This window comes from Telopea speciosissima, chromosome 7, assembly GCF_018873765.1.
Source record: "Telopea speciosissima isolate NSW1024214 ecotype Mountain lineage chromosome 7, Tspe_v1, whole genome shotgun sequence".
NCBI lineage: Eukaryota > Viridiplantae > Streptophyta > Magnoliopsida > Proteales > Proteaceae > Telopea > Telopea speciosissima.
Window position 1 is genome coordinate 53679054 of NC_057922.1, and position 16078 is coordinate 53695131.

At 39.4% G+C, this 16078-nt stretch overlaps 1 protein-coding gene across 1 annotated transcript; it reads right to left on the reverse strand.

Moving 5' to 3' along the window:
• Positions 1-1602: 1602 nt before the first annotated feature.
• LOC122669038 (calreticulin) lies at positions 1603-5026 on the reverse strand. Its single transcript, XM_043865659.1, has 14 exons — positions 4867-5026; positions 4139-4246; positions 3824-4016; positions 3459-3717; positions 3307-3363; positions 3146-3193; positions 2957-3043; positions 2814-2871; positions 2661-2728; positions 2482-2577; positions 2319-2366; positions 2064-2093; positions 1891-1986; positions 1603-1781 (listed from the first exon to the last, which is right to left on the reverse strand). The coding sequence occupies exons 1-14, from the start codon at positions 4964-4966 to the stop codon at positions 1770-1772; spliced, it is 1260 nt and encodes a 419-aa protein (XP_043721594.1). The 5' UTR covers positions 4967-5026; the 3' UTR covers positions 1603-1769.
• Between the last annotated feature and the right edge of the window lie 11052 nt (positions 5027-16078).

The following is a 16078-nucleotide window of genomic DNA, read 5'->3' on the forward strand; positions in this document are numbered from 1 at the left end:
TCTGGCTTGGGAAATGAGATTTTATACAAAGCTGCTTTATCTTTTTTGTTTTTTTTTTTGGTAATGAAACTGCTTTATCAAATACCCCACAATGGGAATGGGACAGTGCACTTGGCCACTGGCTGAAAGCTTATCTTACTCTGTTAGTTTTTATCTTCCTCTCTTATTTCAAGAATATTGATTGGATATATATGGCCTAGTAGACAATATTATTTGATCAGACTTGCTAGATACGTTACTGATTCCATGAATATCAAATTCACTTGACAAATCAGGTGACGCAAGAGAGACGACAGATATGAGTACACATTATTCTGTCTTTGCTTTTAAGCATTTTTGTTGTGCACATTATTCTGCCCCTGTTTTTAAGCTTTTTTATTTTTGTTGACTGAGCTATATTTGGTATGGAGGAAAAAGCTGCAATATTCTCTCCTCCCCATCACTAATGCTTCACTATGCCTAAAAGGCCAAAACCTAAACATTTCTAGTTTTCTACCATCTACCGGTCCAAATATACTTTGTAGTCTGTTTTTGTATTGCCATTTAATTAAGCCCCAGAAGAAGATGAAAGTTGCAGAGAAAGAACTGACGGTTTTGAGCAGAGAAAGAAGGTTGTTTTGCATTTAACGCCCAAAATTAACGGTGTGAACTTAAATAGCTTTAGGTTGAAAAGTGAGGCGTGTAAATAAAATTTTGAAGGGGTGCATGTGAAATTGTCAGAACCTTAGGAATGCATGAGAAAAATATTGGGTGTATTTTAGGGGGTATACATATTTAACCCTTTTAACACATTTTTGCGGGTAGACCATGGTGCAACAGTTATTGGTACCAAGTAGCCTGGAAACAGCCTCGCTGCACAGCAAGGATAAGGCACTGGGAGCCTTGTGCACTGGGTACACCGTTTAATGTTATCGCACTTATTAATAGCATAATTTTCAAGCCAATATAATTTGCTAATACTTGTTCAGAGCTCAAATTTTAGCCAAGCAATGCGTCAATATAGTGATCACCAATCAGCCTCTTTTCCTTTCCATTTTCTTCTTTCTTTCCTTGTCAACAGTCTACTATTTGGACCCTCTTCCTGGATTAAGCAGTGCGGATTTTAGTGTGATTATCTTCTATCCAATAGCCAAGAGGTGATCCGGATGGCATACATGCTTATCTCTCACTTTTCCACCAATCAGCATTTTTTTCCTTTCCATCTGGTAGAGATAGTCCTCCAAGTTTCACTCATCCCATGTGAAATCCATTAATCAGTAGGTTGCACAGAGATAAATGGATCCAGATCTTCTACGTCACGGACTGCCCGTCCTGCCATGCTGCGCAGACACAAGGCGGCGTGCATTGACCGCCTTACCCCTGCCCGAGCGGGAGTAAGGCGGTCATTGGACGTGAACCTGTGTTTGCGCAGCACAGGAAGGACACGACAGCGCACCGTAGAAGATCTGTGTTGGAGATAAATTTACCAGGGTTGGCAAACACCTATGGAAAAGGAAATCGAACAAACCAAAACCGATGGGTATCTCCATGCCATTTGTTTCTTTGAACAGCTTAAAAAGTTAGCATGAATGAAAAGCCAGTTAAATTAATGAGAACTATAACAGCCACATGAATGCATGCAGCTGTAAACATTCCTCACTATAAAGAGGTTTCCTACAACCAAAAAAGAAAGCAAAAAAAAACATAAACAGGAAAATTTTTGTCGAGCCTAAACCACCCGAAGTTATCCCTAGAATAAACTGCCTTCATAATTTCTCAGGAGATCCACACTACAGTTCATCCTGCAAAAGAATAAACACGAGGAAGTGTGCAACAAGTCAGAAGCAGTAAAGAAGAATTTGTTTCAAAAGAATCATAGCTTTGCAAAACTGTCAGGAGATGGAGACATACATGCACATCTTCATCATCATCGGCCTTGTCTTCAGCTTCATCACTATCAGCTTTATCACCTTCGGAATCGTCACTTTCATCATCCTCATTATCATCCTGCAAAACATAAGTACAGTCAAAAATAGAATACATTAAGAATATGATGATATTCTTCAGAGATAAATAAAGCTTACATCAGAGTCAACTGGATTATCCTTTGCTTCCTGCCAGGAATAAATAACAAGAAGTCAGAGAAACGTTATTAAAAGGGAGGGGATTTCAGCCGGTCAGCTGAGGTACCACTCATAAACGGAAGTCTGTTCTTCTCCCTTGTGTAGTACCACCACCTTTGTATGAGTGGCAGTACCAGAGCAGCAGTACGAGAAATTTTGCCCTGCTCAGCTAAATCCATAAACAAAAGCAGAGAGCAAGTGCTAAATGCAATATACCTCCTCTTCTCTCTTTTTCTCAGCCTCATCAAATGCTGCCTTCTCAGCCTACAAAACCGAGTATCTCAAAGTGATTTTCTTTTCTCTTTCTTGTGAATGAATCTCTACAGAAATTTAGGAAAGACTTTAAAGACCCAAAAAGGATAAAGAAAAAGTAAATTACATCTTTGTTTTTGCCCCATGTTTCTTCAGCGAACTTTTTTGCATATTCCGGATCATCGCAAACTAAAACATTGTTAAACAATGTTCCTGATTTTACCTGACATGTACATATCTTGGTCATTAGCATTCATTTAGTTCTAAAAATATGAAGAATTGCCATAAGAAGTTTTACAACTATACCTGCCACAACTCAATGCCAACATATTTCAATTTGGGAAAAACATAAATATCTGGGTCATCCTTGAAATCTGTGAGCATATACATTTAAAAGTGTAAATGTCAAGAAAAACAACCATTCAAAAGAACACACTGTTGACAAAGATCAGTCAGGACCTGGGTTGTCAATCATAGGTGCCTTCCATTTCCCCTTGTAGTTAGGGTTCTTTATTTTCTGCAGATAATGAGTATCAGTTAAGAAGACTGTAGCCCATTAAAAATAAAAGTCATGCTTCTAGTTATTTAGGAATTGCACAAACCTTTGGGTTCCACGGACCCTTGTACTCTGGGTTTGGAATGGTTGGTGCTGTCCATTCACCATCTTCCTCATCATCCCAATCCTCTGGCTACAGAGGGGAGCACAATATTCTGTAATTAGTTCATTTCTAGGGAAATAGGGCCTTTTCAAATAAGATTAAACACTGAAAAGCAAGTACTGAATCAGCTACCTTCTTGGCATCAGTATCAGGAATCTCCTTTGGAATGTCATCATAACCCTTTGAAAACAGAGCAGAAATTGTCAGTCTGCTTTTGATACAATGTAGCAGAAAATAAATTACAATTCCCACTAGAAATCACAAAAATCCTACGAAATTAAAGGGATGAATACCTCAGGCTTTTTATCTTCAGGATCGGGGATATATTCTTTGTCATCCCAATCCTCTGGCTGCACATTAACATGTAGATAGTAAGTAGTAACTAAAAGTGAAGACTCATTTGGGAATAGAAACACTCCGACAACTTTCGTACAAGAGAACTTACTTTCTTAGCTTCAGGGTCTTTGATTTTCTTTGGAGGGAGAATATCCCAATCACTATATAAACTCCCAGATTGTTTCTCCACATTGTCAATAAGGATGCTATACGTTGCATCGGGCCGGAGTATGAAAGTATAAACATGAGTCAGTTGGTCAGTCTCACAAGGAACATCCTTCTTGATCAAGTGGTTCGTATCATTGCGTGTAAGGATAGCATGAACTTTCTTGGTACTGAAGCCACAGATATCTGGTCCAAACATGACACTGCCATTCACCAAATATAAACGATTGCAAGTCAAGTCATTCTTAGTGTGTATAGAAAAGAGGGGGGGGGGGGGAATATAAATTAAGTTTAGAGATGTTTCATTACCTATAGGGGGTCTCTCCACCAAATTTCTTTTGATCTACTTCACCACTAAGAAGCTTCATGTAGCCACCACCGCAATCAAGCTTTTGCTCATGCTTTACAGAGAATTGGAAAACCAAAGTCTTATCCTTATTGCTCAACTCAGGGAACTCAGCTGAGATTGCATAAAACCGGTAGTCTTCACTCGTTTGGATGCCTGCATTAGATATCAGAGCTAATCAAGTACCGAGGAGCATTCAAGAGGTAGCAGTAGAGACCCCATAAAATGCCTCAAACACCATATAACTCACAGACAAAAGCAAAAGGGTAGAAGGGTACCTTTATCATTAGGGTCTCCATTCCATTTACCGGAAGTGTAATTCCACTCCCCAGCCGTATTTTCATCTCTCTTCCAGTCAGATTTGACCCACCGGTTCTCCCATCCATCTTAATATTCACCAATAATAAAAGTACAAATAATCAAATATACACAATCCAAGTCAATTACAGTAAATTATTCAAAATCAATAAAAAGCACAAGCTCATTTAAATGTCCAAACAAAAAAGAAATTGCAAAAACGTTACCCTGGCATAGGAACATGAAGGACACCATCAACTTGTTCTTATAAAAATATTAAATCAATGGAAATTATTAAATCCAATGTCATGATTTTAAGAGATTACCAACCAAATTCACCTACACTTCATTCAGCACATTAAAATGTAAAAAAGAAAATCTTAGCATAAAATAGATGAGAATCATTACAAGTGAATTTAAAAGCGTGAAGCGGATCAGAATTCAAATAAATCACGACAAGAAGTACCAGTTGAATATGGCCAAAAGCAATCCAAAATCCAATGCCAGAAAATTCAGACAGATCATTGGCATTAGCAACTACAAAAAGTTGTTCCGGTAGACGTAGAACACTGATCCTATCAACCAGATCAATGTAGACGTAGAACAAATTGCGAAAATTCCGATACCCAAAGATAAATCAAAATGCGCCTATAAATGGGAGCAAATGATCACAATAAAAGGGATTAGAGATCGCGAGGATCGATTGTACCTCCGAAGCGTTCTTCGAAATACACTTCCGCAGAAACAATTGAGAGAATGGTAAGAGCGACGAGACTGAGAAGAATAGGGCTTTTCACCGGAGTCGCCATTGCAGCAACAAAAAAACGAGAGGCCGCTCTTAGACACAGAGATCTGTGGAGTGGGTAGGACGCTGCGTATAATATAGTGAAGTTTTTCGTGATCTTGTTCGGTTATAAACTTAGGTTTAATTGGCGTTCACGTCCGAAAAACAGTACAAAGGCGAATATACCAGTCTAACCGAAGTTACGAAACTAGCCTCCATTTCACCGTGTGCTCATGTCCTGCAATGGGTGGACTAAACCGGTGGCCAACCCGGTTCATCTCCAGTGGTTAGAGTACTACACTTTATCACCATAGGGCAGTCTGAACTTGGTTTAATATGGTGTTGAACCAATATCGATTGCCTAAGCAAAGGCAGTATCGGGCAAATTCCAAATCAAAAAACTCGTGTTCAGGGTATTAGTATCGGTCACCCTCAGTATCGATACCATAATCGAATCGTGTAGATCTGAATCAGTCAAATTAAAAAAAAAAACACCTATTTTACCGATATCAATGATACCCTGTCATGGCAAATCCGATATAGATACCTTAATGGCTTAATCCATGCTCATGTTGTAAGCTGGGCTGACCGGGTTGGGTGTTGAGTGAACCAGAAACTACAGCATGCGTCGGGTCAATGAAGTAATAACATGCCCTGGCTTGTGTCATATGTTTCAAAGTATATGGATATTCTGGTCATTTGACGTTTATTTTATGAATTTATTACGTCGACAATACCTAAATAGGATAAAAAAATGAGAACTTCTAGAGATATCCTAAAATCCATTTGTACTACAATTTTGGTGACGCGTTCTAGGGTCACTTTTGAGGCAATCAGCCAATGGGTGTTCATTCGTACACTGGCCCCATCTGGAACAGCCAATCAGAATGAAGGTCAGTGTAACGCTGGCATCCCACTCGGACAAGGGAATTGCAAGTAACCAATTTTGTAAACTCTTATCACTATAACAACTTTTTCCCCTACTTTTATTATCACAAAAAAAAAAAAAAAAAAACTATGACTACTTTTTAATAGAAGATGCCAACCACGTTTGCCTTTTGGGTAAGTGATGACATCCATAGAGTCACATGTATTGCTGGGTTATTTCTGACAAACATAAAATCCAAGGCTTCAAGCATTGGCCAACTTATAATATCAATTAATGATTCATTAAATTCCTCCTAACACGTTCATAAACTTTTCATATCCACAGGAAGAAAGAAACTGAACAAATTTTGTGGTCAAAGTAGATTCAAGAAGGCAAGATGCCAAGTGGCAAATAAAGAAGGGAGAGGTATCAATACATGGACCTGGATCCTCACCCGTGCGCCAGCCCCTTCAGTGCGGATCCAACGGCTGGAGGCACTCGGACACCCACCCCGAGTTCCTCCCGCCATTGGATCCACGTTGGAGGGGTTGGTGTGCTAGAGAGGATTTATTTTCTCAATACATTGCCCCTTTTATATTGGTATCATACACATTTAGAAGGGGAGAGGAGTTTCGATGGGTATCAGTTCACTAATAGGGGCCCTCATTATTAAATAAGGAGAGAGAGCTTGCGACGGGGTTTGTAAGGTGCAGACTTGACCTGACTTTTTCTTAATAAATAATTGAAAATTTAAGACTACTAAAGGGGTAGCCGATTATACCAAAAGAATGTGTACACATAGTCACATACATGAAAGGTATCCTGAAATTTGACATTGTAGCGAATTCAAACCATTTCCTATATGTCCATGTGGCTGAAATTGCCATGTCACTATTCTACATGGAAAAAATTGATGCGTTAATCTACAGATTCTATAGATACCTACCAATCAAGAAAAACTTTTGCCCTTTCTTGTTCAATTCTTTAGTAGGTCAACAATAATGACTAAATTTATTCACTATTATGTTTAGGGAGAGGCTCTCTAAGCAAGTGGTACACAGAAGCGCACCAATGAGAAGCGGCTGATCGAATGGTTTCTTATATAGGAGGCTAACAAGGTCATTTCATGCAAGAGAGAGAGAGAGAGAGAGGGTTTTAGCATACCCTACCCTCACGGCTTAGAGAACCTTCTCCCTTACGTCTATAGTTGTTGTGTCGCCCTATCCAGGCAACCCATATCATGTTTCCCATAGAATGTTGATGTGACAACTATGACCATTGGATAGTTGGTACATGCTTTAGATATCCACATGTCAATCTTCATAATCAAATTCAGTCAAACACCCTCTCCTATATTGGTATGCATCCCCTCTAATGTCTATGCACGCTTATGGTATTAGGAATACTAATAAGTAATAAGTATCTTACGAAGTCATGATTTTCAATTTTATTTTTTTTTGGAGAAAGGGAGCTTTTATAATAAAGAAAAGTGGAATTGGGGATTACAATCTAGAATATTTTTTCCCAGCAGCACCGTCCCTTATCAGGTTAGACAGAGCTGGAGGGAGACTATCAATACAAAAAACAATCTCCTGGGGAGATTGAAGGAAGCCAGCCAAGAAATCCGCACAACCATTGATTTTGCGCACGTGATGTGCAAAGACACAGCTGCGAAAGGAGTCTCGTAACCTATGGATATCCCCCACAATGTCGAGGACATGCCAAGGAACTTTGAACACGCTCGTAATCATCTGGACAGCCAATAGGGAGTCCAACCTCACCTGAACTTGAAATAAGCCCAATGCTCTAGCTCTCATCATGCCGCAATGGATGGCATGCAGCTCCATTCTCACAATGCAATTACTTATAGTACAATCAGCTAGGGCGAAGACTGCACGCCCGGTGTGGTCACGACCAATGGTACCATAGCCCCCCACCGCATCACGAATAGATCCATCACAATTAACTGTGAAGCACCCGTCGGGCGATGGAGGCCAGACGTGAGTAGAAATCTTGTTGTGGGCGAAGGATGCACTTATGCCCCATCGAGCAAAAAAAATCCCTATTCCAGCTATTGTCGGGCGTAGGGGTACCCAAGTCTGCAAATCGGCCTCTTGTATCGGTGATAATACGCTGCGTCACCACCCGAGTGGTACATCTCTCGTCGCGAAATACCCTTGCATTCCTCTCCTGCCAGAGCCAGTAAATCGTAGCAGTCAGGCTAAACTTTCGCACGTTATTGAGAGTTGAGTCTCCCTTAAAGTGATCCACCAACAAACACACCTCCTCCTCCCAAGAACCAGCAAGGTCTCTAACATACCCGTTAAGGCGTAAAACCTGCTGCCAAACAGCTCTAGAGTAAAAGCATGTAAAGAATAAATGGTCCATGGTTTCGGACTCTAGGCTACAAAGAGAGCAAGTTGTGTTCGTAACCAAGCCCCAGCTAGCCATCTTACACTTCATAGTGACCTTTCCCAGCATTGCGAGCCACGTCACAAAGGAGAAGCGAGGTTCAGAGGAGGAGAACCAAACCATATTCGACCACCGAATTAGTATGGGTGCGAACTGCCTCCCAAGCAGATTTCAGCGTGAAAGTTCCTGTTGAAGTCGTCGTCCATACAACAGTGTCAGCCAAGAGCCTGCTATATATTTTTGTGTTCAGGATCTCAGGCCACCTGTTCCGAATCGCTAGATCGGTTGTCTCCTCACTCCAGAGGTGCCCCTCATTTCTTAGCGAGCTAACAGGATCAAAAGGGGAGCGTCCCAAGGCCTCGACTATTAGGATGGAAGTAGTAGCCAGCGGTCCATGTGGGAGCCATGGATCAAACCAAAGCGAGGTATTCGCACCAGTCTTGAGAAGGTGGCGAGTGCACCCAAAAGTAGTAGTTTGGGTGATGAGGATAGAACAGAAGGAGAGGGAGCACACTGATGGTGAGGGAAGCGACCATACCGAGTGCCTTCCTAGCCACCTATGTCTCATAAAGCGAACCCAACAAGTGTCTTTGTTTGAGGCTAAATTCCAAACATGCCTCATCAACGCTGCAATATTCTAATCCTTAATGCGGCGTAAGCCCAGACCTCCCTCCTCCTTTGGCCTGCACACAGAGCTCCAGGTCACTTGTATATTCCACGGTCTGTAACCCCTCTCCACAGAAACCTCACCATCATCTTCTCCAACGTGTCAACTATGCGAAGAGGCAGATGGAAGACCGCCACCCAATTGGTGATGCAGCCCATCACCACCGAGTGCAATAGGGTGACACAACCAGCAAGGGAAAGCGTCTTAGCCTTCCACGATTGCAGCTTGCTCTCGAACTTAGACACAAGACAAGCAAAATCCTGGTGCTTAAGATTTTTTGAAGCAAGTGGGACCCCAAAGTGGCGGATAGGGAAGCAGCCAGTCGCTACCCCTAGGACCTGAATTAACTCAGCCTGCAACTCCACACTACAATTTGCAAAGAAAATAGAAGACTTGTTGTGGTTAATCGTAAGGCCGGAGAGGGAAAAAAACTCACGAAACAGACGATCCAAAGTCAGTGCAGAAGTTGAGTTGGCCTTCCCAAATACAAACAAGTCATCCGCAAAACACAAGGATGTGATGTCAGGTTTCTCACAAAATTGATGGTAAGAGAAGGAGCCCTCTCGTGCAGCAATTGCCAGGGAGTCAGTGAAGAACTGCAGCACTATATTGAACAAAAACGGGGACATCAGGCAGCCTTGGCGTAAACCCCTGTTGGCCGAAAACTTAGGAGACTGGGCTCTATTGAGAAAAACAACATAGCTCGGGTTAGTAATGCATTGCGTCACCCAACTAATAAATTTTGGAGGGAAATTTAGTCTAAACAACAGGGTGAATAAAAAGCTCCATTGCACCGAGTCGTATGCCTTTTTCAAATCAATTTTTGCGGCGAATCTAGGCATAGCAGTATTTGAATGATACCCATAGAGCAGTTCCTGACAGAGTAGCACATTGTCGGCTATCTGCCTACCTTCAACCAAGGTGGATTGATTAAGGCCGACCAACTTGGTAGCACCGTCTTGAGTCTATTAGCAAGCAACTTTGTAATGAACCGATAAAGGAAGGAGCTCACTGCTATAGGCTGATAGTCATTAAAAGTGTTATGCGTCTCCCCCTTAGGTACCAAAGTCAATCTCGAGAGCTTCACCTGATCTGGCAGGTTTAAGGTGTGCAAAAACCTAGCAAACTCCATTTCGGATGGAACTTAATTTATATGCGAGTAGAGATTGTGGAGTCCTTTATCAATAAATTTGGGCTCCACCAGATATATCACATAACAAATGTTTGGATCCTCTTTTATAAGTTTATTAAGGTAGATCATACTAAATAGCTTTGCCAGTTTAAAAATACTATGGTTGTTTCAAGTTTCAACCCTTAAAAAATTAATTAAGATGGTGAAAATATTTTGCTTCCCACACTTTTATTTGACAATCCTTGGGTATAAATAAGACTCACAGTAAAATTTTACACCATTATTAACTTTGAACAAAACACACCCTATATTTGTTCATTCTTTCACGCATTTTATATTGAAACAAATGGAGCAAAAAGAGAAAAATATATATTTTTTAGTACCTAGTTTCCCTCCACCCACAGTGAATGGGATCCCATACATCGAGGGGTAAGAGAGGGTGGGAATGGGTATTGGGAGGGTATTTTGGAACATACTAAAACCCTAGGAGGGTTTTATGTACCCTAGGATGGTAGGGGAATCGTCCTCTATGGGTGGAAGAAAATTTTGTCCTATTTTTTTATGGATAAAGAAAAAGTTATTGTACATGCATAATCTAGACTGTTCGTAAGATGAAATAATGAATACCTTCTAATCAATATGACTTTTTTTTAAGCGTAGGGCATGAAACAGGACCGACTTGCATTCAATTTCACATTTGATTAGTTGATTAAAATTTGGATCCAAAGCAACCTCATGATACATGATAATGGATTCAAATCCAGCCAAAATTCAAATGTATTTTGAATATATATTGAACACGACTGGTGGTTAGATATATAGGTTCAAGGAAAAGAATCACCCCGACACCATAGTGCTACTTCCCTCTCACTTTGGGTTCTCTATTATTTTTCTCTCCTATGCTCTAACCATTTGAGCTTTGTGTGGGTGATACCTTTCTCCCCACTACTAATAATGTGACATGCAACTTTCTCCCTACACTAACTTCATGATCAACCCTCTCTCACATGTTTATAGTTTCTTCTCATGTAAAATATCTGTAAAATCTAACAACACAAGATCAAGTATTTGGACCCAACTAACCTAATTGCAGCTGTTTCATTTTATGTCACATTTTAGTGCAAACTGTAACTTATTGCTTGGTATATGAAATAAGCAAATGTGATGTAGTCGCCATCTTCAATCTTTTCAAAATTAATATCAATCAATTATACACATGGTATATTTTCATTAAACAACTTAGGCTTTTTTAGGGGGTTGAAAGCAATATATCGATTATAAAACCCTCTTTATAATTTCTCGTTCGTAAACTTTTCACAATCAATTTTATGTCCTTTTATGGGTTCTACGTAGAAAAATGGAGACGACAAACATATTCGTATAATGTTCCTCCTACTGCCATTGATGTGGGATGCAGATTCCTCCCCACGCTAGCATCGTAAGCAATCCTCTCTCATAGGTTTATATTTAGTTTCTTCCCATGTAAAATACATATAAACTATGCCCATACAAGATAAAATATTTTGGAAAATTCTGATTCTATACCTGAGTATATATAGTGGTTGAAAAGCTATTTTTTGGTTGAAATTCTGATTCTGCCAGAGAATCTCCTACCACTTTCCCAAAGGGATTCTGACCGGAACTCCTTCAATATAAATGAGATTTAAGCAATCTTGGATTTGTTATAAAGCTTTGTTTTGATAGCTTTCTAACAAATCCAAAATTGCTTAAATTTGATTTATATTGAAGGAGTTATGTACCAGTTAAACTTAATTTGGTGTACGCAAATACTGTCAAAATCGCTCTGAATGAAATTTTTTTGGACATCAAAACAAATGAATATTTTAATGTACTTTTGGTTTTTAGCAATATTTTACCATATTAAGATTTATGGAATTTTTTTATTTGAGAAAAACCCCAGTATTAGAAAGTTGAAAATTGCACCTACTGTCAAAAATCCAGTTTTTGTTCTTGAATTGGGGGGTTGATTTTTTTTTTCGTTTGGAATTTAATTTTTTAACTATTTTTATTGGTTTCAAATAGGGGGTATTTGTTTATTTATGAATAATATCCTACTTAAATGATATTAGACATAACTAAGTGCATGTCCTAGTTTCTGACAATTTATGGCATAAATACCAGTCTGTCCTAGTTTCGAGCCAAATTTCCCCTAGTTTTGATAGGCATATGGGTCGAAACCATCGAAACTCGGTCGAATCTAAGGATTTTATAAAATCCCCCTTCAACTCGTCTCAGAAACCTGTGAAATCGAGTTAACTCGGTGGTTTCGATTAAATTTTTCTTCCATGCTCCTAAGATAAAAGAAACTAACAGATAAAAGATAAATACTTGTTTGATCGATTTGTGTATCCCTTCCTTTGTTTTGAAATTTTCTTTTTATAGGCATCATTGGCAGTTCATGTGGTTTTGTAGTTACCAAGTAGTTTCATAACTACCCACTTATTTTAGAGTTGGTTGTAACTACCCAGCTGACCGTTCGTCTATCACTGACCATTTATCAGTCATTGACCATTTTCGATCACTGATCATTTTTTGACCTTGACCGTTTTCGATCATTGACCATTTTCTGGTCACTGACTAACAGGTCAGACGTGATTGAAATATATTTCGATCTATTTCTCTATTGACTGAAATAGACCGAAAATAGGATGTAAACAACACCTTGCTATTAAGACCTTTAGTAAAGACATCAACCAACTCTGATCACCAGATTGAACAAAGGGAATACATATAACTCCTTAATCTAGCTTCTCCTTGATAAAATGATGGTCTATCTCCACGTGTTTTATTCTGTCATGTTGAATTGGATTATGGGCAATTCTAATAACAAATTTGAAATCACAGTACAATAACATCGGAGAGTGAGTGCTAACACCAATCACATATGTCATGTGGTATAGCATAAAATTCAGCCTCTACACTAGACCGACGAACAACAACTTATTTTTTTTACGCCAAGTCATAAGGTTACCTCCTACAAAGGTACAATAGTCAGATGTGGATCTTCGATCATTTAAAGAATTTACCCAATTGGCATCAGTAAAGGCTTCTACACGCATATGACTATGAGGAGAAAAAAGAACCCCTTTTCTTGTAGCTGACTGCAAGTACCTTAGAATATGATAAACAACGTCCAAATGTATAGAGTATGGTTCATGCATATACTGACTTGTCAAACTCACAACATGAGCAATGTCTGGTCGAGTGTGGGAGAGATATATCAACCTTCCAACCAGTCACTGATAGCTTCCTTTGTCAACTAGCTCACAATTTTTGCCCTTCAGATGTGTACTAGCCTAAAAAAGAGTACATGAATTAAAAACTGAAATCTGAAAAACCACCCTAAACTACTTCATCTTGCTCCACCGCCACTTGCGTGTAATTAAAATAACACCCTCGTAATTAAGGGTTGATTTGGAGTTCGGTGAGAATTCAAACCACACTCAACAACACAAAAATCAAATAGCAAAGGAAAAACACAAGATGATGATGAAAAACCATGGCCCCTACTTAGGATATGAAAACCCCGAGACTAAAAAAAAGACAACATGGAGACAAATCTGCCCTAAAAAATCACGTCTCAAACCTTGGTTACAAGAATATGGGAGACAGACAAAGAAATGCACCACTCATAACAAAACCATTCAAGAGGAAGCACCACTATCAACAACACACGTCATAGAGAACACAAAAAAAAAAAAAAGTACAATAAGAAGAAATAGCCGAGAAAGAGTCAGAACCGATTCCCAAAACTATTCATCACATCGTCGGATGCCATTGGCAAGAAGAGCATGTTTGAGGGCGACTTATCGCAAAAAGAAATAGAACGAGGAGGGTCACACCGTGAAAAAATAAATACCCCCATCTACCAACACCTCAATCCAAAAATCGAGTAAAGAAAGAGTTGGAGGTGCAAAGGGCTCTAGAGACTCTCAAACTCGCCTCCACACAAGTTAGAAAGATGAACAATGTGTAGATGAAGCTTTAATAGCAAGCTAGACACCATAGTTGCAGAAATTGAAAAATTACCTCCACATTGCATACACCAAGATCTATTGCCCACACCAGATAGGAATCGTGAGGAACAGAAGTTGCAAGTCCTAGGGAAAAGAACCCCAACCTAGAAACCGACTTAAGGGGGAAGATAAAGAAAAAATAAACTCGCACAGGAAATAAACCTAACAAAAAAACCATAAAGTCAGACTAAACAGGGAATGAAAAGGAAAGGAAACAGAGAAGAGGAGACATAATGGAGCTGCAGAACTTTTAGCGAAGAGTCCGAAAGGGAAAGGAAAGGAAACAAATAAAAGATATTCACTATCTATTTACTTATGAACATTTTATGTTTTAATTTATCACTAGGCCATTTTTGTTTGGACTTCGGACGAATATGTGACATAACAATAGGGGACCTTGAGGTCTACCTATACATGGAATTTAGGCCCCATTTGGTTGCCACATGACAAATGCATCGGCTTCCTAAAAAACCCTTTCTAAAAAGGGTTGCTTATAAAGCCTATTCCATACTTCCATTTTATTTTGTTCTTAGGAAAATTTACATCTACACCCCTGAGATTTTAAACAATTACGTCTATCACCCCTGGAATTTCAAAAATTACTTCCGTCCCCCTGAGTACTAACATTGTTAGTTTTGAAAAGAAATGACAATTTTGCCCTTACTTATTTCTTAAAGAAATAAGCCCACTCCACCCCACCCACCACCTCTGTTATTGTTCATCTTCAAGGTCTTGAAGCAGGTTCACCCACCACCGCCGTAACCTCCACCACCGTAACCATCCCCTCCCCTTGGACCACCACTACCACCACCACCTCTACTCCCACCGTATCCACCTCCTCCACCACTGTAACCACCACCTCTTTTTGTTTTGTGGTTTTGATAAGGTTAAAAAGGACTAATTGGATGAGGAGATGAAGCTCCGCGTCAGTAAGAAAGTTGAAATAGAACTGTAGAACTTCGACCAAAAAGTGGGTCTCGTGCTCACTTTGGCGTTCATTCGTGATTTCTCCCAGTTTAAAAGCAGAAGCAAAGCCCCCCCCCCCCCCCCCCCCCAATTTTGCAAGACAACCCAGCATTAGCTTTGTTGGGGTCCTCCTCATTAAAGAGGGGGCAGCCACCGTCCTTGACAAATGGCTTGGACGGTGGAGTAGTTTGCAAATCTAGGAGACTTTAGTGGATTGCTATAAATGAGAAGAAGAAGAATAAAATAAAGAAGAAAAGACAAGAATGAGAGAAATGAATAGTAAAATCATTTAATGCATGAAGACTCACTCATCTTACTATTTACATTAATGAATGGGAGGACAATTCCCATTGCATTTCCATTGTCGGTTACTATTTCTCCAGCTTTCTTTACACACAGGTGGGAAAGGATTTTCGCATTTTTCTCAACAAGTGGTATCAGAGCCTCGATTCGTGTCTAAAAAGCTTATTTTCAGTACGATGACTGGAAAAGGCATCTCGATGGAAAAGTTCGACATTGAGCTCTTTGATGGCAAAAATAACTTTAGTTTGTGACAAAGCACGGTGAAAGACATTTTGGTACAACAAGGGTTGTTCAAAGCATTGTCTGGCAAGTTCAAGAAGCCACAATCTATGTTTGATGATGACTGAGAAGATTTTGAAATGAAGACAGTAAGTACCATCCACTTATGTCTCGCACCTGAGGTAAAATATAATGTGTTGAATGAAACATCTGCTCCTAAATTATGGTTAAAACCATAAAGTTTATATATATCAAAATCCCTTACAAATAAATTATTTTTGAAAAAACAATTATATCAATTGAGGATGGCAGAAGGAACTAACCTCATGGATCATCTAAATGTTTTTAATAGAATTATTACTCAACTGTTAAACCTTTAAGTAAAAATTGAAAATGAGGATAAAACTTTTATTTATTTGGCTTCTCTTCTTTCATTTGATACACTAGTGACTACCTTATTGGTTGGGAAAGACATCCTCGAAATTGATGAGGTGCCAGCGGCTCTCTTAGAGAATGAGACAAGGAAAAAATCC

Coding starts and splice junctions, on each gene's coding strand:
- LOC122669038 (XM_043865659.1), bottom strand. CDS start 4,966: ATGGCGACTCCGGTGAAAAGCCCTATTCTTCTCAGTCTCGTCGCTCTT. Junction 2,094..2,318: donor AGAAAAAGAGAGAAGAGGAG/GTATATTGCATT, acceptor TATTCCTGGCAG/GAAGCAAAGGATAATCCAGT. Junction 1,987..2,063: donor ATAATCCAGTTGACTCTGAT/GTAAGCTTTATT, acceptor TATGTTTTGCAG/GATGATAATGAGGATGATGA.